Raw genomic sequence first — 22821 nt, forward strand, 5'->3', positions numbered from 1 at the left:
TAGGATCAATATGACTTGTGCCTGATTACACCTTTAATAATAAAGGACTGAGGTCTTTGAGGTGTCAGTGTTACAATGAATCAGTATATGGCAGTGTGAGGATAACATGGAGGCTTGTGTAAAAAGACACTCGACAGGTGAGAAATAAATTGATTTATGAAATGAATTAAAGGTACACTGACACACTAGTAATATACACACATAATTTTGCCATTGAGCTGCTTTTTTTTTTTTTTTTAGAAAAACATGTTTCACAATGTATTACTTTATGACTTTGCCATAAATTTTAAACGGTCAAACACAGATGTAACTAACATTAATCACGGCTGCATATTCTACTTCGATGCTCAGATGTGCCAGTTGTGCATACTGCCTCATTGATCCACTTAATTGGAATGGAGCCAATCATTCCTGTTATTACTTACACCTGTGTCTGTTGTGCTATTATAATTAAACATTTCATGGTGAGTAAATTCATATTAATAATGTTAAAAGCTTTAGAAAAACAAACTGAGGCAGGATATTTCTATTCAAGACGTTTGGGTTTTTCACTTGTAAATCTGCAGTTATGAATGTGAAATTAATTATTTAATAACATTGAAAAGGTTTTAAAATTCAAATTTATGTTACGAGGCAATTTAAAAACATTTTATTTAAAAAAAAAGTCACAAATGGCTTCTACTAATTTTTAATTTTTGATATTTCAGCTGGATGAATGTAAGAATACATTTGAAAGTAACTTTTTATTAGTCATCAAATACCGATTATAAAAGTTATGTTATATGTTTTAATACAGTTACTAGTTACCTGTTTAAAAATGTAGCCACTAACCTAATCCAAGTATCACAATATTAAAGTAATGTAACTTTCTCATACTTTTGTATTACTTCAACAACAAATATGTAAATAAAAACAAGAGAAAATAAATATCAAGAATAAGTATTGATGTACGTGTATTCTATAAAAGAAAACAAAACAATTTAACCTTCAAAAAAGAAAAAGGAAATAAAATAATTGAACATTAAAAGAAGAAAAACTGATGCATTTTAAATTGTAATCCCAATTCTTACTAAATGTAACCCTTTAATTCATCTCCAAATTACACAACTTCAGTGACATATAATCCATTAATTTAAACTCAAGTTAAACTAAAAACCAAGTGAATCCACCAGAGTGTTATTTACTTGTGATGCGAGTGAGTGTGCAGCAGCCGCTTCATGATCACTTCCACATCCAGGCTGAAGGAAGACAACTGGTAAACTCAGATCCTGAACTTAGTGGACTGAAATGAAAACCTGCGTGTCTGAGGCTTCCTATAAACTGGTGGTGGTGGTGGTGGTGGTGGACCCCCGCCATCCCAGGGTGCATCGCCTCTTCTCTCCCCCCCCCTCCCCCTCCCTCCTGGCTATGCAGAGGCGGTGACGTCACCAGGCTGTCTCTCAGTCCCTTCCTGCTGCATCACAACAGCCGTTAGTAGCTCGAGTAGCACTGGTGACCGGGGGCACACACACACATACACACATACATACACATACACACACATACACACACACACACAGAGAGAGAGAGAGAGCGAGAGAGAGAGATCCACAAACAGCTAATTCATTCATTAAAAACTAACTCTTTTCGGTCGTTGCAACGCTCACACAACATCCCGACGCGAAGTGGGGTTAGAAACCAGACGGACAGGAACTGGTTGCAGTGCGATCGACCCGCTCCAGCTGTTGGGATATGGCCAGGCCGGAACAGGTTCTGCTCCTGGAGCCTCAACACGAACTCAAATTCCGAGGTAGGAGGGGAGGGCCCGGCTTGGACCGGAGGGGGGAGAGCTGCTCCTGCCAGCAGGGTTTGGAGCGGGGTGAGGGGGGGGGGAGGTAGCCCAGTGTTACGGTAACAGAACCGGGGAGAAGCTGCACTGCTCATCCCGACATTAACGCCCTCGTACGGGCAGAGAAAAGCTCTGAAAGGACGGCGGGTCATCTGACAGCTCCGGAGCTAGCTGGCTAGCTAACTGGATTAGCCTCCGACGGCTAAGCTAGCCAGGGCCCTGTCACACCTCCCTGCTGCAGCAAGTGGCCTCTAAAGCGGGGGGGGCAGGACACTGGGGAATAGCAAGCACAATATATATATATATATATATATATATATATATATATATGTTGACAACCTTACAGCCTTCTGAATTCACAACCATTCATTGCACGTAAAGCTGCAACATCCTTAGCATGTCCAGCTAGCCGACGTTAGCTCGCTCTCTGATTGGCTGTCTCGCTCTGTTGGCCAGCTGTCATTTAATAACTTGACAGCTCTCAGGTAGAACTGGAGGAAATAACTGGGCAACCTGTCATCAACATACCCGCCATCCTTATCGTTCAGGGCTTTACAACCACTATGAGACATGTTTTACTGAAAGCTCGGCGTTTGGCTGCAAGATGTGTCGTTGCTTTAGGCCCAAGTAATGTTACATAAACACATATGGTACTATTTTATCCGTTTGCAACAGATTACAGAGCATCGTGTTGCAGTTTGACATATTTGTAGTCTGGAGAAAGATGCTGAATACTTTTATGCGTGTTTATTTTATTTTTTTTTTAATTGTTCAGTGGACAGTTTGAGGTTTGGATATATCAGCTGTAGGTCTCCCAAAATACAGTGTGGTTTTATGATGCTCAGAGCAACCTAAAATTACACTTACAAAGAACCAGTTTCATTGGAAGTTCACACCAAACTGATTCGATAGATCACAGTATGGATAAGATGACAAGGTGATGTGTTTTTATGTGAATTGTCACATTGAAATAACGTATTGCTGAGCATCTAGTGCTCACATGTTCAGCTAAGGCATTACCTTACTACCCTGCATTATTTACAGTGATTATGGCACACTGTACGTGTATTCGACACGTTAAGGTGTTATGTTTGAGCCACCTGTGTGTTGCAGATAGTAATGAAGTGTCTGAGTTGTAGATTACTCGGATATGGTGAGCCTATGTATTGAATAAGCAGTAGTATAAGGCGCTCTGATATGTGGCAATAATGAACAAAGTGGAGGTGAAAAGTGCCACAGTACAGTTTCCTCCACCAAGTCTGTTAATTAACACTGTACCACAATGAAAAGCTGTGTTTCAAGTCGTTATCACTTTGTTTGCCAGGTTTGTTTGTTGTCAGTTTAACCTTTGGGTTGGTCTGTTTCACAGATGAGAGTGTAGGAATAAGATATTCTACTCGCTGTTTATTATTGTCAACAAATACCATGAAAAGACCCAAAAGGAACAATGTGTAAGTTCATCACCTTCCCTGCCTATGGCTCTTAGCCTCAAGCTCATTATTTCTAACTCAAGATGTCTTTTAAAAAAAAAAAATAACACAGGTCACAAATTCCTCTGCAGATGAATTCACATTGTGAGCTTTTACAGCACCAAGAGTATGTGGGAGTGACTAAAAATATACTGTGTTAATCATAATAAAGGAACATGCCATGCAATCTAACATGTGACTTATTTATATGTTGTTGTTTTTATATCTTCTGAATTGTTTTGGGGGAAATAAGCTGCGTCAGGTATTGGCAAGACATTTGATACTTGTTAATAGGATAAGTTCATTGTTGGTTTTGGTGTTTGTTTGTTTTTTATTGGATTTGCTGACATCGAGAAAACATAAAATATCGCCAGCTTAATCCGTTAACCGGTAAATTAGCGTGAAGTAGACACACTGTTGCTATGGTTACCTGTAGATTAATATACCTCGCGTACTGATTTAGAACTGAGGTGCTGAAGCGTTCGTTCATATGATGACACATGACAGCCAATGATAAATGAGTATATTACATAAACATCAAGTGTCTAATTAGATGTGTTGATGCATTACCCTGTACCCTCTCACCCAGAGAGAAGGAACTATGTGTCTTCCTCAGTATACTAGACAATGCCACGAATCACATGCAAATACTCATGCTCCAAGTAATACGTAGGCATGCAGTGTGAAACTTAAGGAAATATAATGTACGTCTGTTTTGTAGAAACTTGTTAGCCCCAGGCTCAGACCAACCGTGGGCCAAATACTCTTAAGTGTTAGGGACTGGACTTTGTCAGGGGTAATATTAACAAAGCTTTAGAAAAATCTCCCGGCTCCCAACTTTTTATCTGCTAAAAATGTAACCTTGAAAGATGACAGCTTCAAATATCAGCTCTTCATTACAGTTTTAAACTGCAGTTTGTGGTTTTTCGTGAGTTGGATTCAATCCCGAGAAACTTTCAGGAAGTAGTAGATCAGGTGTACAGTAGTCGGTGGCGTGAGTCCTTTTCATTAAAAGCCTTTAGAAGTCAGGCCAAGCTTGTGAGGGTCTGAATTTCCTCTCTGTCTTTGCTCAAAGGGGAGGGAAGTGTCAGTTGCTCTGGATGTTTGCTGAGCTGAAACTTTATCTTGAATCTGGTGTATGTGCTAATTCTGAAATAGCTCCATGTTTTCATGCACAGTAAGTGTGCCTCTCTCAACTGCAACGGTTGGGTCACTCAACCAAACGGTTTGCTACTGTATGTGTCCTTATTTGTTGTTTTATTAGAAAGCTAAACTTGAAAACTAGAAAACCTGGCCTGTCTGAGTTTGGGGGGTTTGGTTTTAATGGTAGCATAAAATCACATGTTAAAATGTAATTTGGATAACTGGAAGTTGTTCAACACACACTGGGTTCGCTGTCAACAATTTTAAGAAGTCATGAGTTGTGCCTTTCCTAAGAATATTTACACTGGCTCAGCGGCTTGAAAAAACATCACCAGACCATCAATGTTTCAAAACCCAAATCAACCAATATAGATGTCTGGTGGCGAGTCACTAAATATGATGTGTGTGAAATGAATCAATCCCTTTCATAGGCAAAGAATAATTGTTGAATAATGCTTGTTTTATACGGTTATTAACGATACTGTAAAGTTCTACAATGAAACTTAGTTTCCGTAAGTCTGACTGATGTACAGTGTGTGGTATTGGCACTGTATCCGTTAACTTTGGGGAGTCACATTCATTCGTCATTGCCCCTCACTACGCTATGAATTAGCTCTGCTCTCAATAGGGGTACTGGAAAAACACAGGAGTGACTAAGGGTTGCCAGTTAGCTATCTCGGTTGTGCAGTTTCTGGAGTGTCCTGTCAATAAAGAAACTGTTGCCAGAAATAACAGGAATAAATTAGTGACACGTAACACTGTGGTTTTGTGAGGGAGTGCTTGGGTAACACATAGAATGAGAATATGTTGGAATTAAACTGGGGATACAAGTGAGCGTGCATCCCCAAATATATGTTTAATGTGTCGATAATATCAAAGAATTATTAGAGGGGTTTCTCCAGGGTCAATGCATTAGCCAGATTTGCACATTTTGGTACTTTTCTCACTGTACTCATGCAAGAGCTCTCATGTCCAACAGATTTGACTTTTCTGCTAATGTCATTACCACTAAAATGAAAAACCTTACACGAAAGTGGAAATTCAATCACTTCATTCGTCATTTTAGGCTGAATCAAAGTGTTGCTTTTGTGGCTTGTATTGAACGTGAGTGCAATAACTACACTTATGAATCGGTCTGGTGCCTTTGGACCTCTGAATTGGTGCCCACATCTTATATTTTTTTCAACTCAAATAGGTCTGGTGTTGTGCTCATTGACGGCTGTTTTCCCAGATTTGTAAAAACACAACCGAGCCAGTCAGATCTCTGTTGGGGATTAAGAACGGGGACGTCACCTTTCTGTGCCAGTGGCAGAAAAAATGTGCCCGAAATCATTTGCTGCTGATTAGTTGGAGCAAAATAACACTCCCTCCCAAACAGAAAACGGCTAATATTAACACAATATGAGACTGAATAATGAAGTGAAGAGAAATGGCATTTCAGGTTGATTGTTAGTCTTTAAAATTGCCACTAATTACAAGCATTATGGGACTGGTTCATTCAGTCCAGAGGCTGCAAGCCTGGTGTTTAGGCTAAATGGCCAATATGATAGCGTCTATATTACCTTCTTTTTGAAATTGTTTTTCACTAATATTTTGTATCAAGACACCTCTCTTGACAAGATTACTGTAACAATATGGAAATAAAGAAATTAAGGGAATGCTATTAACTCATGACAAAGAAGTTCGCCAATCAAGAATATTGATTGAGCTTGTGTATTATCAATTTAGAAGATGGTAACAGGATGTTTAGGCTGCTTGGATAATGTTGTTATCTATTTAGCTATACAGTCTTTTTCCTGGTAATTTTCTCATGATTCTTAAACATGCATTTAATAAATAATTTGTTGTGGTTATGTGATGATAGTGTACAGTTGATTAGCAATAATCAAAGAGGTCACTCAAAGAAATTTCTAGAAAAGTCGAGTTTTCTGTCTGATCACAGATAACTCTGCTGGCTATTATCTCCCCTTGATAGGTATATCATTTTAATAGTTAGGTGTTTAAATTTGAAAAATATCCTCAGTAGGTGTGGTGTGTGGGGCACGTTTGACCTTCTCTCTGGATTAAGGTGTGCCTATAGGTTATATGTAAATAGTTTGAGTTTGTAAATATTTAAATAGCTGGTTTGATCTTCTTTCTCACGTTTTGTACAGTTAGTTTTTTACTTCAAATATAAAATGTTTGAATAATAGTTATGTTCTTACATACATAAGTGTATGTACATTTTCATTGCTGTATACCAATTAGAAACAGGTCTGCATTTGCACTTAGAAATAAACAAGAAACTCAACCAGTGACTAAAAGAATAATAAAAACTGACTGTGGCCAAAGACCTAGGGTGATTTTTATTCAGATAAAAGTGTAGAGAGCAACTAGCAGAACTTCAGCGTGAGTCAATGAGGTGATGCAAGTTACTGAAACAAAGTTATTCAATATAATTGTTGTGTAAAATAAAAATAAAACTTTAATTCAGGACAAAGGTTGTTAAGTCTGGGGCAGTTAAAGGTTGAAAAAGTTAATTTTGTGCTCTGAGTGATTGACCATTTAGGTTTAATTCTTACAATTATAAAATTATTGAAACAGCAAACAGTGATTTCACACAGCTACGTGAGCTTGTTGGTTATTCCCTCGCTTTTCTACCTTCCCCCTTCTTACCTTCTTCATGTCCTCATTTCTCCTTACTCCCTCAACCTCAGACATTACTCAAGGTTGAGCCATTGCCTTGACCACCATATAATTTCATAACCAACAGAAATTATTAGACACTAATTTCCACCAAGGTTTTTTTGTTTTTTAATGAGGTTAAGACCAGAAGAAAACGTGTCACAACACAGCCTTCCCCAAGGTTTGGGAAAGAATTAAAATTAGTTAGTTGATACATAAAAGAGACAGAACAGTAACAAAATACTTTTCACATTAAGAAGTTAGTGACTTGTCTCACCCTGTAAAGAACACTTGCAATCTAGTGCTACAGTCTAGATGGATAACTTACTTAACCTTTGCTCGCCCTTTAGAGTTGGCACAGTGTTTTTTTTTTTTTTTGCTGTGGTTTTCTTTGCTGTAAGGGTTTTCTCTGCATTATTGACAAATCTGTGCAGCTTAATGCGTCTGGCCTTGTGAGAGCCTCGGAGAGATGTGGCCTGCATCGACAATGATCGCTGTAATTAGTCGAAGCCAAACTGCGTCAGCTACTCTGATCATGGTAGTACAGTAGTAGAAGCCTGTGGTTTATAGGTTTATTAATTATTTTCTATTTATGTATTCATAATTGAATTATGAATTTAGGTTAATTGATATTAGAATTGATTCAGTTAATAAAGAGGACAGACTAGATCAGTAGTCGACATCAATCTGGAGAGTAATGTTAGAAGAAAAAGAAAAGACTGACAGCTTAGTTTGCATCTTTGACATGTCTACATTTCTCACCACGGTGTGATACTGACACGCAGTATTTTTGGGAGGTTTAATGTGAGACTGGAGTTATTTATGTTGAGGAAACCCTTCAGTCAAACTTATTAAAAAACTGCATTAGTTGCACTGGCAGTAAAACTCTTGTTTATACAATTGTCAGGTCAAAGGACGAAAATATGCGACAACAGGTCCAAATTGTGGGCAGTAGATAGATTTTTTTATAATTAAAGTCACATCCAGTTAGGCTACGATGGACAACATTTAGATATTGTTACATACATGTCACATATTTTTAATAGGCGTTACCCACTGGTGTTTCAGTCATCTCATTTATTTCAACATTCCCATGGTTTGAAAAGGCTACAATTGGCCTGTTTCTGCAGTGTAATTTGTGTGTCAGTGTTAAATATTTGGCAAAATTTCCTGAACTTTAGTTCTCTATTGTCTTTTCAGTTTTAATGGTACCATATATTACAATTTCCACACATTTACTGAATCAAATGAAACTCCCACTCTAGTTTTTTCCTTGATATGTCAGCATAAAGACATCATTTTTTAAGTTTTATACATAGAACTGTGTCTTGAGCTTTCCTCTTTATTTTTCTGTTTTTAGGGTGGTTTTTTTTTTTTTATTCAAACTGGTGCTTTTTCTGCAGCAGTAGATAATGGATTAGCATTTTGAAGTATTTTGACTAAGAGACACTCATTTGCTTTGAATACGTCACTGTCTGACAGCTCAGCTCACACACATTACGAGCTTCTTTGAGTTTGTTTGCCAGTGGCAGTTTTTATTCTCCATCAGTCTCTGTACATGTGTCATTTTCTCCAACCATTTGGCTTTCAAACAAACTAGCTGACGAATATTATTCTGAAAGGAATATGTGTGGTTAGTGAGATCATAACTTGTACAGCGTCTTTGGCCAATATCAAAATTAAAATGGATCTCTGTCCAGTTTTAATTGATGTTCCCGTGATTTTTCTGGACTTGTTTAGTTTTCTAATCTTTGCCTCAAAAGTCTTTGAAGATCATTTTTTATTTTTACCTCAGTTTAAAGTAAGTTTTCAGTGTCAAAAGGAAATGGTATATTTTTTGTAAAAAGCATATCTTGTCAAAGAGAACTTTATTTGTTTTTAAGTGTCCACCGCATCTTCCTTCTTCACAGGTCCATTCTCAGACGTGGTCACCACAAATCTCAAGCTCTCCAACCCTACAGACAGGAATGTGTGTTTCAAGGTGAAGACGACAGCGCCGCGCCGGTACTGTGTGCGGCCAAACAGTGGAATCATCGATGCAGGCACCTCAATCAACGTCTCAGGTAATGATTGAGGAATTGGCACTGAGTAGAGGCTATTAAAGCTGCCTGGAAGGTAACTTTATTCACTCACTTATTTACATCCAGACTAGTTTAACATGTAGCTGAAACAATTAGCTGATTACCAGCAAAAAATATGTGACAGTTTGATACGTACTTTGGATACTTTGTATACAGCTTCTCAAATATAAGTGGTTGTGCTGTTTATGTATGTGTACCCCAAGGTTGTTTGTCAAATTATAATTATTTGTAGCCCTAATTTCTACAGCAGTGATTTATGAGAGCCATCTAAATATCACTGACTGTTTTATTTTTATTTGTATTTTGATAATTTCTCTGGTATCATCATGGGTTTGCCCTTTTTATCTAAGCACACACACGCTACTCCTCTTTCATTACCCCGTATTCCCTCGTCCTCTCGCGGCAGTCCTTCCTAGCAGGCCTCATTCCCCGTTGTGTGCTTTGAGGGAGACAGGTACAGGCTAGTGTTTCCACACTGTGCCACCTCTGCCATTTACAGCCACAGACTCATTTTACAACCTCCCCTATCTGGTGTCAACGACTGCAAACTGTGTCACTGGGGCCTGCAGTCAGCAGTGGGCGACAAATCAACACAGTCCAGGACACTGCCATCATTTGAGCTGGGCTGAGAAAGGTCACAGGTTTGAGTCCCAAAAGGAGATTGCTTTTCTTAGAATGTAGTCGCTATAGGCAAACATATGGCCTGGTCTGTAACCTCTTTCTGTCCAATCTGTCTTCAGGGAGGAGTGTACATAACAGCATAAGAAGGGGTTATTCTTATCTTGCTGCCATTGTATGCTTTTACATTGAACACACATTAAATTACAAATGATAAACTATTATTATTATTAAAAGCCCTGCACACCCATGTTTATCTCACAAAGGTGATTTCACATATTTTTGGTTGATTAGACATCTTCTCAGGAATGTGTGTGTGTGTGTGTGTGTGTGTGTGTGTGTGTGTGTGTGTGTGTGTGTGTGTGTGTGTGTGTGTGTGTGTGTGTGTGTGTGTGTGTGTGTGTGTGTGTGTGTGTGTGTGTGGTATTGAGGGTTCTGTGTGGCACGTAAGCAAAATACCACATGGATTAATGGATTCAGGGGACTTAAAACTCCAGGAGAACAGCCGGCGGCAGAAAAATCATAAGGGTTGCAGCATGGGATGCGTGTTTCATCATTTATCAGAATCATATAATTTATATAATTTATAATAGATTATACAGTGTGTTTTGTGTAATACTGAATGTTAACATAACTTTTGTTTGTTTACAACAAAACTTCACAGGTATAACCTGCTTGGTTGTTCCTGGGTGAAATATTCTAAAAGCACCGATAATGATTCCCAAAACAACATCACACTGTCCATATTGAAATATTGTAATATTGAGTTTTGGTCCTCCATCTTAGAAGATTACACAGGATCTGTAACTCGTTGCAGTCCAGTTTTGTCTCGTATTTCTGGCCTGTAATTTTTAACAAAACAGCACAAAAAGACACATAGGCATCCACTTGCATCAGGGTGAAAGGGAGCTGTCTGCCACAGGACACCTACATATTCGAGATGTGTCACTCGCTGGCTTAGCTGAGGATAGACACAGTGCTTTTGAAGCTCAACCCAGCTGTAACTGTATATGTTCAATGTAGCCATGACCACAGGAATGTTGCTGAGGTTGATTGGTGTAATGTAGCAGCATCCAGTGGAAAAATATGTGGCGTGAATGTTTAAAAAAAATAAAAAAAATAAAATCCTTGTGTCCACAAATATTGAGCTTCTTCTGGGAATATGTCAGAAGTTTGTCTGACATACTCAGGACATGTTAGCATTCCAAGGGGAAGCAGAAAGCAACAATAACATACCACAATAAAAAAAAATAAAAAAAAATTAATTTGTTGCAGTTGTTTGAATGAGCTTCATTTGATTTCCCTTACGCCAATTTTCTGGTGTGCCTTCGTGATGACAGGAGAAGAAAGGGGTTCTCCTGTCTTAACTGACATCCATATTCTTTAAACATTTATGCTAATATGCTACACACAAGGCCTGTATCAGTATTTAAAAAGCCACGTTTGCTATTCTTCCCACCAACTAATAACAGAACTTAACCTCTAAGTGGTAGCTGAAGTGTGGTGGATTGAATGCTGTTGACTCCTGGGTTATTTCCCACCCTGAAATAGGTTTGCTGGTGTGTAGTCAGTATTATTTTATGTTGTTTTCCTTTTAAATTATATTGAATTAGATGGACTCAGGAGAGCACAATCAGAAGTGTGAGATCCTGCTACCCTGAGAAGCCTGAATATGAATTCATTTTATGAGAGTTAAATCCTGGAGCGTTTTCCCTCCAGGCCTGAATCTCGATGACTCTGGTTGACTTTACTCTCTTCCACACTCCCACGCTATATTGTCTCAAAGGGCTTGCTGATCTTTGACCAGGTTTTTGTGTTGAGTAATACTGAACAAAGTGGACAGGGAGCACCCTTTTTTACAAGTGAGGCTGCTCTGAATCGGTGTGAAAAGGTTACTGTTAGAGATACGGGTGTAACAATGAGCCGCATGGTATCGTGTGTCATATCGGATCTCGTTCGGTGTCACATCGTGTCGTAATGTTCAAAGTGAATTCACCTCATATCTTGTGTTTAGAGTTTATCTTTTGTTTTGATGGCACAACAGCTGTTTCCTTATTTTTGTCATATTGTCAAACACATGTTTTGTTTTCTGCTCTGCTGCTGAGAATTCACATTAAGTGGGTCAGGGAAATGTGGATGTCTCAAGTTTTACACTTTTATTGAAGATAAACATTGAGATGTAACACTCTGAAAATGTAAAATATATAATAGCACATTGTCAGGTTATTTTTCCTGTATTGAGGATATATCACATCATGTTTTTCTTCATGGTTTTGTGTGGAATTGAGCCATGAATATTCTCAATTATTACACCCAAAGCTGTAGAGAAGAGTTTAAACAATTAGTTTATTAATCAATTAATCAGTTAGTCGATTGACAGATAACTAATTTGCATTTAGGTGATCTTTCAAGCAGAAAATGTGATACGATTTGCCGCTTCTCTCTGTTTATCATTACAAATGGATTATCTATGGATTTTTAATTTTCTGCTTCACTGTCAGAAAAAAGACATTTGTAGACACATTTTTTACTATTTTCTGATTATAATCAAGAAAACACCTGATTTATTTTTTTAATTAATTGATAATGAAACTGATCTTAAGTTCCAACCCTACAGTAGAGAAGCTTGTGCACGCCCTGTAATAATTATAATCTGCATGTATGGTCATTACGAAGGAACAGGAACCATGGGTGGACCTCTGTAAGCACTTCAAGGTAAATAGTTAGTGAGCTTGTGAGCATCTCGTCTCACGGGACACAACTAATTAGTGACAGGAAAGGAAAGTTTTCTTGCCTCCCTCCCTCACCCCTCTAATGGTTCCATTCATCATCAACAAGCAGGCAGGCGATTACCAACCTGCTTGACCGTGTTGACTACAATTACCCTCTGTGAGATTTATAAACGATTGCCCAGTGTGAAGTAAGAATACTAAATCATGCCATTAGCAGAAGTAGCTCTTTGTAAAGGTGTGTTCAAAGACTGTAGATCAAAGATGATTTAAATCACTTTTTCCCCCTACTGTGAGGTTTTTCCATCTCAGGCTTTGGCTCAGGACCTTTTTCATGTTATTCACTGTTGCTCAAAGAACTTACATGCTTTCCTGCCTCCATTCTCTCTTATTGTCCCCTTGGACTTAAGGTAGATGGCCGTGCAAATTAGGTCTGACTCAAACAGGACGTTCTCAATCTGTTCATGCCGTCTGTTTCTGGTTTGCGATATTGAACTGCCCTGATTGCTGTAATGGTGCACTACATCTCTGAGGTTTTCCACTCTAGGGAGAATTGGCATGTGCCATATATGAAAACCATCCTGATAGCTACACCGGCTTTGAAATTAGGAGGTCATTCCCCTTTCTAGTGAAAAGCCAAAGAATCACGCCAGCATTATAGACATAGTTGGTACTGATGTCAAAATACGCCTTTCAATTACACCCGTATTTAAAAACCGACGGCAAAGGAGAAAAAGATCACCAATCAATAGCCACTTTCATCCCCTCTGCACTTGAATACTAACATAAGAAAGTGATCATTGTAAATCATTGTTACAGCTTTAAAATACCTTCTCAGTCACTGGAATGACTTCAAATAATACACCACTGACTGAGAGCACTGATGTGGTGATGGGTTAAAGTAGTATTCCATCTCCACACCTGCTTTTTGTTAGAGCAATATGTAATGTTAAGAAAGAAAACGACAGGGTTGGAAGCTGTTAGAAAGATTACCCCCTGGGGTATTTGGAGATACGTCACTGTTTCGCTGTCATGGTAACACAAACTTAGAAATAAATCATCTCCACCACTTTTTCCGAGCAGCAGGGGCAAGCCCAGAGCCTTGAAGACGTGGAGGCCTTAGTTAACCGTTTGACAAATACATGGGTATTTGATACTTAATAATTCCTCTTTATATCCAAGGAATGGACAAAGAGTTGAGAGCGGGAGAGATGGAAAGTTGCGTAATTACCGTAATTGTTTGTTTTTGTATTTGGGGTGGCAGTTTTTACCCACAAATCATGTTTCCTGCTGCAAAGGATTGAAGGATTTAACAAGACACTTTTTCTGACACATTTTCCTGAGCTGGGGTCTAAAAAAAGGGAAATAAATGCTATAAAGTCAGTGGTAATTAAATTTCCACATTTAATATAAGCCTGTCCTGAGTCATTTTAATAATCCTACAGCACTTACATGTGGTCCAACAATAAACAATGTTGTCACTGACCCGGTTGGGCAAATGGGTCGAGAATCTACTGGCCCTGATTAAAGTTTTATATCAAATTCTCTTCTGCTGTTCTTTTGGCTTTCAAGCAACTGTTTCCAATAATAATAATGTCTGTCCTGGCTCATCAGACTTTGTTGGGTACTTATATGAACCCCAACAGAACATCTGTAGCTATGTATTGAGTCGCCAACCCAGTCGTATGTTTTTCTCGTTGCAGTGCTCTTTTAGCGTTTCAATGTTTATGTTGTTTTAGGATTGATCCCCATTGCATCTTATTAAGCAAACAAGCCTCGCTGTGTCTGTTTTCGCTCGGTGTGCTATACTCACATTCCCGGAACGATAGACACGGGCAGAGGGGAGCAAAGACTAGAGCAAAGACGTAGTAACGTCCCTCACCAATCAATGTCTGGAAAATCCTTTAATTCAATGCATTTATTTGTTTACTTTTTCAAGCACTGGCCTGATCAGGTAGCTGGATAATTGTATTTACTGGCCCAACTTAACTTGTTACTGGCCACGGGCCATCGGCCAATTCTTATTGTTGGATCCCCTCACAGTTTTGCTGTGATTTGAAGATACTGTTTTGACATTTCTTTTCAGAGAGGGTGAGAGAAAACATCCTGAAATCTTTACCTTATGTTTTCCTTCCCATGCTGACGCTTGACTGTCATTTTGTATTTCAGTTATGCTGCAGCCTTTTGACTACGATCCCAACGAGAAGAGCAAACACAAGTTTATGGTCCAATCCATGTTAGCACCTCCTGACATGACCGACATGGAGGGAGTGGTGAGTGTATCTCCTTCCTGAAATCATCTCTCACTGAATGTTTTAGCTGCCACATTCTTTAAAAACATGAATTCTCTGCACGCAGATGTAATACAGTCGCTCATACACTGTTATCTATTGTGCCTTTAATACTGTAGGACAGGAAATACATCCAGTTAACTGTATGGAAAGAGGCAGTGGATCTGCTACTCCCAGTCTGGATGAGAGGCTGTGTCGCAGTGCTGACACACAGCAATAAAAAACACAATGAGCACAGTTCAGTCGTAACGGTGTGTGTGTGTGTGTGTGTGTGTGTGGTCTCAAAGTCATCTTTATGATCACTGGCCAACATCCTTACAGTAAATCATCCTTAACATGCCAAAAAATGTTTTTAGAATTGGGTATGATGATGATCACACTGGAACACACACACACACACACACACACACACACACACACACACACACCCCACACACACACACACACACACACACACACACACACACACAATCAACCTGAGTGACGGTTACAAAAAGGGACACTGCACTGAGGTAGAGCCTGCATCCTGGTGGGTTATTGTGCAACCCTGTGACTGTTACAGAAGTTTGACTTGAAAGCAGATTTTTGAGGTGGGGTTGTAGTAAGAGCACAGCACAGATAGACTGCAGTCCTCCTGGTGGTAAATCTCTCTCCATTGTTGTTTCACACGAGATGTGGAGTCAGGGAACAATAGACAGAGCAGATTTCTCTGATAACAGTCCAGCTGTTGATGACAATGTTAAACATGCAAGTTCACTAATACTGCCACAGCCTGAATGAGTGTTTGCAAAGGGAGAACGGTACTCACAGATACATCGTCAGACCTGTCAGTTTCAAAATTCTTCAACAATATTTTGTAACTTACTGCAAAATATTTTACTATTTTCATAGTTTCCAACCATGGTACTGAAAGCTTCAGTGTTTTATTATCTCTAAACACTGAGCTGCTGACACCCAATTGGAACCACAGGAGACTTTAAAAACTATGCACATGTAAATGATTTCCCCACTTTTGATGATATATTGAAAACAAAAATTACTGAACATACAACGTATACATTCTGAAAATAATCAGAATCTACAATTTACCTTTAAATGTCTCTAACTGTACAGAAAACTTAATAAGAATACACTTTCATAGACATATAAAATGTTAAACTGTGAGGTGTTTTACATGCTTTAGTGTTGAAGAGATGAAGTGGGTTATCTAAAAATCTAAAAGGTGTTTGTCAAACTCAACCTACAATATGTCCAGAATCTAAATTAATGGTTTTCTTAAACTAAGAAAATAATTGGTGTGGTGCTGGCAGAATACATAAAAAATAACAAGTTCAGTTATAAATGCCTTTATCTTTGTGCTCTTGGAGAGAAAAATGTTGGACATTAAATAATAAATAAAATGTTGTGTTTATTGGCGCCAGACTGTGCGAAAAACTATTATTTAAATCTCTAAATCAACTAATACTCAAAGGATTGTACTTGGAAAAAAAGAAACAACATTAAAAACACCCTAATCTTACTAATTAAGAGTGAAGCACAAAACATGGACGATGTTATCCCTCATCTCTGGTGTTTCTGCTCAGTGGCCTCAGCCTCAGACCCTCTGACAGCACAAGGTTTATCTGAGCTTTCTGCCCTCTGAAGAGCCATTATCAGCAGCCAGCCATCTCCTTAGACTCCCTTTGTTGCTGTTGTTCTGACATACTTAATCCTTCCTGTTGTCTTTATTCTTAACATACTTGTTCCTCTGCATATACCAGCTTAGAAGCCAATCGATCTGACATGGTATGGAAATGTAACATAGAAATAGACATAGACAAATGTTAATAAAGTAAAAATGTGTTGATCGTCTTTTTTTCTTCATTTTTGGTACCTCCAGTGGAAGGAGGCAAAGCCAGATGAGCTGATGGACTCCAAGCTGAGGTGTGTTTTTGAGATGCCAGTGGAGAACGAGAAATCGGTAAGCACATGCACATTGCCCCCCCCCCGTCAGTTTTTGTTGTCACTACAGATTTGATATCAAAGAAACTCCAGGGAGGGACACGTCTCAGTGCTTCCTGCCATTATTTTTAAAATCACAGGCCACAGCAGGGCGCTACGATGTATTTTTAATTTTTGGTATGTCATTTATTATCTATCACGCAGCTCCAAACATAACAGATGCATGCCTTTTTTATTGCTTCTTTGTGTGCAGTACATGTGTTTGTTAATATTTGTGTTAAGGAGTGGCTGCATTATTTATAGATGATGTTTATTGTTGTCGTCCAGCACCACACATCATCTATTTTTCTCACCTGTCCCATCTCAGTCGTCATCTCTCCTCTTGTTTGCACTCCAATACTGTCGCAGCTTCTTTCTCATTAACACTCTTCTCTATGCCGTCTCTAAATTTTTAGCATTAATCTTCTTCATCCCTTTCTCCATCTTGTCCCTCTTTTCCTCCACGTCCACCTCTCCCTCCCTGCCTCAGCCACACTCCCAGGCATCAGCTGCCCTTCAGAGGACCACTTTGTTCATTCTCACATGCAGTATATTATTGTTGTGATTCTTCTCAGACCCCACACAGCTGTAGAGACGTTATCTCGTCATGGTATGGGCCGAGTCTTCTCGCTTCATGACCACGAGGAGGGAAAGAAACCCGTCGTAGTTGTTTTCAATTCATTATGAGCTGTGCGATACATACACACGGCTCCCAGTCAGCACTGTGCACCACAGAGTCCGTTAGAGATAATGCTGATGGAAACCAGCTTGATCCACTTGAATGAAAGGCACCCCTGGGTGAACTCTCCCACAAACTTAGAGATAGAGGCTCTGTCTTCCTGCACGCCTGTGTGTGCGCATACATACTGTACATAAAAGTCCTGCAAGTCTCCAAATACAAATATAAAATTGCCCCCGTGTGCCAAGTCATCGGTCAGAATCGCCATGGAAACATTGTAGCAGCAACAGACAGTTTATTGCGTTATAACGTGTCACCCTGTAACCTACTTACAGCATGACATGGAGTCCAACAAGATGATGTCGTCCAGCTTGCTGAAGTCAGATTCCTCCACGCTGCCTCCAAAGTCAATGAGCTCCACCCTCGACGACGGCGAGGTAAAGAAGATCATGGAGGAGTGTAAGAGGCTGCAGATGGAAGCTCAGAGGCTACGGGAAGAAAACAAACAGATCAGGGTGAGTGAGATGACTCAAGGACCACAGTCAGTTGTTTTTTTCCCCAAGAGAGTAAAGACATAGGTATGACTGGCCTCATAGGTAGAGTACAACTGTTCAATACAAACTTTAAACGATCTTCAAATGGATGCAGACTCTGTTGGCTAAAACGTTTCCTGGTGAACTGATAATCAAACTAAATTTAACTTGCTGTTTGGATTAATTTCTAGAGCCTTTGCTTAATAGCATATTTCATAAAACATAGTTGAATCATAACGGTCGTACTAGGAGAGCTTAATATTTTCTGAGGTGGTACGCGGTGTAAAAAGTGTGAGAAACACTGATCGTTTCACCTCTAATATGTTTTCCGTACGTTAACTCTTTAGCACGCTACAGTCCAAACAATCAGACTACCTTCTGGTTTAAATCAAAGACAGAGAGAAAGTTTTATTCCTCTGAATGAGCAGCGAAAAACCTTCCCTCATCTCAGTCATCAAAATGAACAGATGAAATCACTGAGCTTGTCTTTTGGGGGGGTTTTTGTTTGGTTTTGCATTGATTGATATTCACAATCAAGATAAGCAAATTAAGTGGAAACTGATTAGCAAAGGACGTTGCGGCGTCCTCCACCCTTTGCTTTATTTGAACTGAGAGTCAAGATTGAGGTTAACTGCTCGTGTCCATAATCAGTAGCAGACCTCAGGGTTTGAAGCTCAAACGCAGTTTTGCAAATCAGTGACATCAATCACAACGATCAATGAAATCAGTGAAGTGAGGTTTAAAACTGGGTTTTGTTGAGGTTTGGTTGGAAGTGAGTCACACACACACACACACACACACACACACACACACACACACACACCACAGACAGCTAAGAGAAAGTTGTCCTCCCCTCAAACACCACCATCACCTCCTCCTCTTTAAGTTCTTGCCAGAGGCAGAACGACTGTTGGCTGCTCCTGCGGCTGAGATTAAACTAACAGAGAGCCCCCCCACCCGCTGCTGGGAAATGAAGTGTGTTAAAGCCTGGCGCCTTCTGCAGTCCTCGGGGGGATTGGGTGAGATGAAGATTTAAGCAGATCTTATTTCTTTGAGCTAGTAAACAAATACTGTCTTATCTTATTGACTGACTGACGAACTGACCGTCTCTTTTCCACTTCTACATTCCCTTTCTTTATTTCACTCTCCCGCCACCACCACCACCACCACGACCACCTCCACGACCACCACCCATCCTATTCCCACGCACTTTCTTTGTTTCATCATTTCTCAATTATTTCTTTCACTCTCCTCACACCTTTTCACACACTTTCTTTTTTTCTCCCCCCTCCATCCCAGGAGGACGACGGTCTGCGGATGAGGAAGAGTAACATGATGTCATCTCAGCACTCCTCAGTTGGCATAAAGAAAGAGGAGGGGTTGAGCGCCCGCACGGTGGCCATCATCGTGCTCTTCTTTCTGGTGGGCGTCATCGTGGGCAAGTTGGTGTTGTAGACGGCAGCGCAGTTCGGTCGGCCGCAGCATGCTTTCAGGGGGATGAAAACAAACACGGGATCTGGGATTTTGGATCAGAAATGCCATATCCACTGGGTGGGGGGTGGTACTAGTTTTGATTCAGTCTCATTTATGTAAAAAATTTCAAAAGTATTGTATGAGGATAAAAAAAAAAGAAGAAAAAACTATTCACCATCTTATGAACAAACCTACTGTTACAGGTCTTGCCTCTACGTAATCATCACATAATCATCTGGCCCTCTTCCCAAAGTTTCATGTATACAGATGACTGGTTCTGTGGGTTGGGGGGGGTAATGGAAACATGATTTAATGCTAGTGATTCAGACCAATGGACTTTCTAACACCGGCGAGCTAGTGTTGGTGCGATTGAGTCAGTTTGAAATTGTGCGAATGTCATTTTAGTGTATTGTTGTTTCTTTTTCTAAATGATGGAGGCCAGAGCCTATGTATATGTATATGTAATCCCCCCCACTGTACAGTATATCCAGGTGTTCCTTCCAGCTAAACCCCCTTTAAGGAAGGGATTTACCAGAGAGATGATCCACGCAGCTGGGGTTATACACACAGGGCTATCAAACTGACTCCTCCAGTCAGAGGCTTTGTAAAATCGGCTTGTCTTTGATTGTAGAGGAACCTTGATCAGTGTATGAAACACTATACCATATAATATACTTTTTATTTTTCTCACTACCCTTACTCCCGTCACCTGTCACTCAGTGCTCACCACATCCCCAGTTGTCAGAGGGGGATGTTTGATTGCATGCGTTCACAGAGTGTTGCATCTGGACTTTTGAATCTAATTTAATTGCTTTTATAACGGTGATAATAATATGTTATTTGGCTGTAGGTTTGCACAACTAAATTTTTCTGATTTTATTTCTTTTCTCTTTTGTGTTTTGTTGCATTTTTATGATTTTAAGTAATTATTTTGTTTGGAAGGGTTGAAGCATTTAGGAATATCGCAGCTACCAGAAATGGGCTCCAGATTTGTAGGATTAGATCATTTCTATAAATGTTCTCCAGATGAAAGTCTTGCCTTGTGACCTGTTGTGGCAAGTTATTCTCAGGCCAAGATGGAGGTATATATACAGTACATTGACATATATATATATATATATATATACACACACACACACACATACACACACACACACACACACACACACACACACACACACACACACACACACACACAGAAAGCATGCATACATATAGTGAGAAACCACAAGTGGACAGAAGGCGCATATAGAGGCAATGGATATGTGTTTCCTTTACATCAATAACACCAAGGTCCTGTTACAGTGTCCTAACAAAAGGACCTTGGTCTTTTCCAGCTCTTTTTTGTTTTCTCATATTTTCCTACTGAGCCATACATTTGTTGACATTCTGTGTTGTTTTGGGGCAAATGAGTGTTTTAAGCTGCTTGCTCTCCACTGCTGGTGATTTGCTGGTTTTTTTTCCTGTCTTTTTTTTCACTCCACTGCAGGCCTGTGTTCAGTTTTTTGGTGTTTGTTCAGCATTTATCCGTTGCTTATTAATGTTATATCCTCACCGCATTTGAAGTCGTGTTCATTTTAAATGCACTAAGATTAAGAGTGTCTCTCCTTTGATCTTCCTGCAGCAAACAACCTTTTTTTTTTTTCTCTAGCCAGAGGGGGTAAATAAATAAATAATAATACATACAGTCTAGCCTTGCGGGGACCACACGATGACATTGTACTGTTCCAGAGATGATGGTTCTTTTTTTGTCAGAAATAAACCAAAAAAAAAACTACTACAAACTGTTTTTTCCCAAAATTTGCATGAGGAAGGAAAAAAAAAAAACAGCAGTGGAGAGCGTCATTCTGTTTTGCAATATTTGACAGAAAAGAGCAGTCGGTCATATTTCTATCCCACTGTATCCACATATAGAGAGTATTCCCCTTTGCTAAACTGAACGAAAAATCACAATCCCCCCATCTTTTTATGTTAGGTGGAGTGGAAGACAATGGATCTGACAGGTGGGGAAGAGGTTAAGATAAACATAAGCTTGTGTTTCCGCTGTATCTCTGTAAAGTTGTTGGGTTGAGGATGACTTGCTGCTTAGAAGGGAGGGCAGAGCAGGCTTGAGCTTACAGTCCAATCTTGGGTTATCAAGACCTGGGTCACGTAGTACTTGCAGGAAATTCTTTTTGTTCAGTGAATCCTGTTTGGAGTATGCAAACATTTTACACAAGACAAGATAATATACTGTTATTGTGATTATGAGAAAAACGTACCCCTGTGTACCCCACCAGTGTGGTACTCCAAGTAGGATTAAACAAAACAATGACAATTACATGTAAATACTAATTGATCCAGGCCTGGGTTGTTAAACACACTACACTGACCTGTTCTGGAGTCTCTGACCATCACCATGATCAATGTAAGCAGTCGGGAAACTGTTTTGTATGTATATAAATAAATAAATAAGTCTATCTGAGAAGAAGATTAATATTCCTAGTCAAGTAGTCTCTCTGGTGTATAAAAACAATCCAACCTGGTTGGACTATGTAGCATCTTAATAAATTAAATGAATAAAGCCCCTACCTAACCGTGTGACGTCATTTCCTGTTATGCATTAGGCTACAAAGTACACATTTGTATGTAAATATATGAAATCACATGTTTTCATTATCAAAAGCTTGTCAGACTGATTACCAGAGGGAAAAACATTGTAAAGACAGCACATCGCCCCCACCATCGCAGAAAGAAAAGTACAGGCTGTTCAGAGACACCGCCCTCTACTCTTACTTCTCTCATCACAGCCTGACTTGCTGCCACTGACATCTAAAGCCGTGTTGGCTTGTTAGCTGCTACCGCTTTAATTTATTTAGCAGTACCACAATTTGCAGTGGGATAAGAGTGTTAAAATATATAGCTGCAAGGAAATTAATTACCCCCTTGGATTTCTTTTTCTTTCTTTTTTGCAGTTGTGGTGTGAGTAAAATAAAAAATCCTGGTGATTCATCCTGTGTTATTGTATCAGTAACAACCAGACAGTGTTTCTGTCTGCACCTCGTGGCCGGAGGCAGCAGAGCGGAGGTTGTGTCAGGAACCCCCCGGTGTGCACCTGGGCCCGGTAGCTCCTCAGCTGTTTGGTTTGGCCGCAGCAAGACACAGCTGCGAAACTCAATGGTGGAAACCAACCAATATTAATTTACATTTCTACATTCTGTGGGGAAATAATCCATTTCCAAGGTAAATCGCTGAGGAATGTTTCGAAATACTGAGGAGATTAAAATTATAAGAGGTCTTGAGGGTCGCTGCTCACCTGAAGAAGAGGTCAAAGAGGTAGACATTTTTGTTTTT

General features: G+C 39.5%; 1 protein-coding gene across 1 annotated transcript; it reads left to right on the forward strand.

Moving 5' to 3' along the window:
• Nucleotides 1-1440: 1440 nt before the first annotated feature.
• LOC127371724 (vesicle-associated membrane protein-associated protein B/C) lies at nucleotides 1441-22058 on the forward strand. The gene is made up of 6 exons (XM_051414708.1): nucleotides 1441-1789; nucleotides 9015-9167; nucleotides 14702-14805; nucleotides 16703-16783; nucleotides 17818-17997; nucleotides 19315-22058. Exons 1-6 carry the CDS (start codon nucleotides 1732-1734, stop codon nucleotides 19468-19470), a joined length of 732 nt encoding a protein of 243 aa, XP_051270668.1. The 5' UTR covers nucleotides 1441-1731; the 3' UTR covers nucleotides 19471-22058.
• Nucleotides 22059-22821: the final 763 nt, after the last annotated feature.

This window comes from Dicentrarchus labrax, unplaced genomic scaffold, assembly GCF_905237075.1.
Source record: "Dicentrarchus labrax unplaced genomic scaffold, dlabrax2021, whole genome shotgun sequence".
Classification (NCBI taxonomy): Eukaryota; Metazoa; Chordata; class Actinopteri; family Moronidae; genus Dicentrarchus; species Dicentrarchus labrax.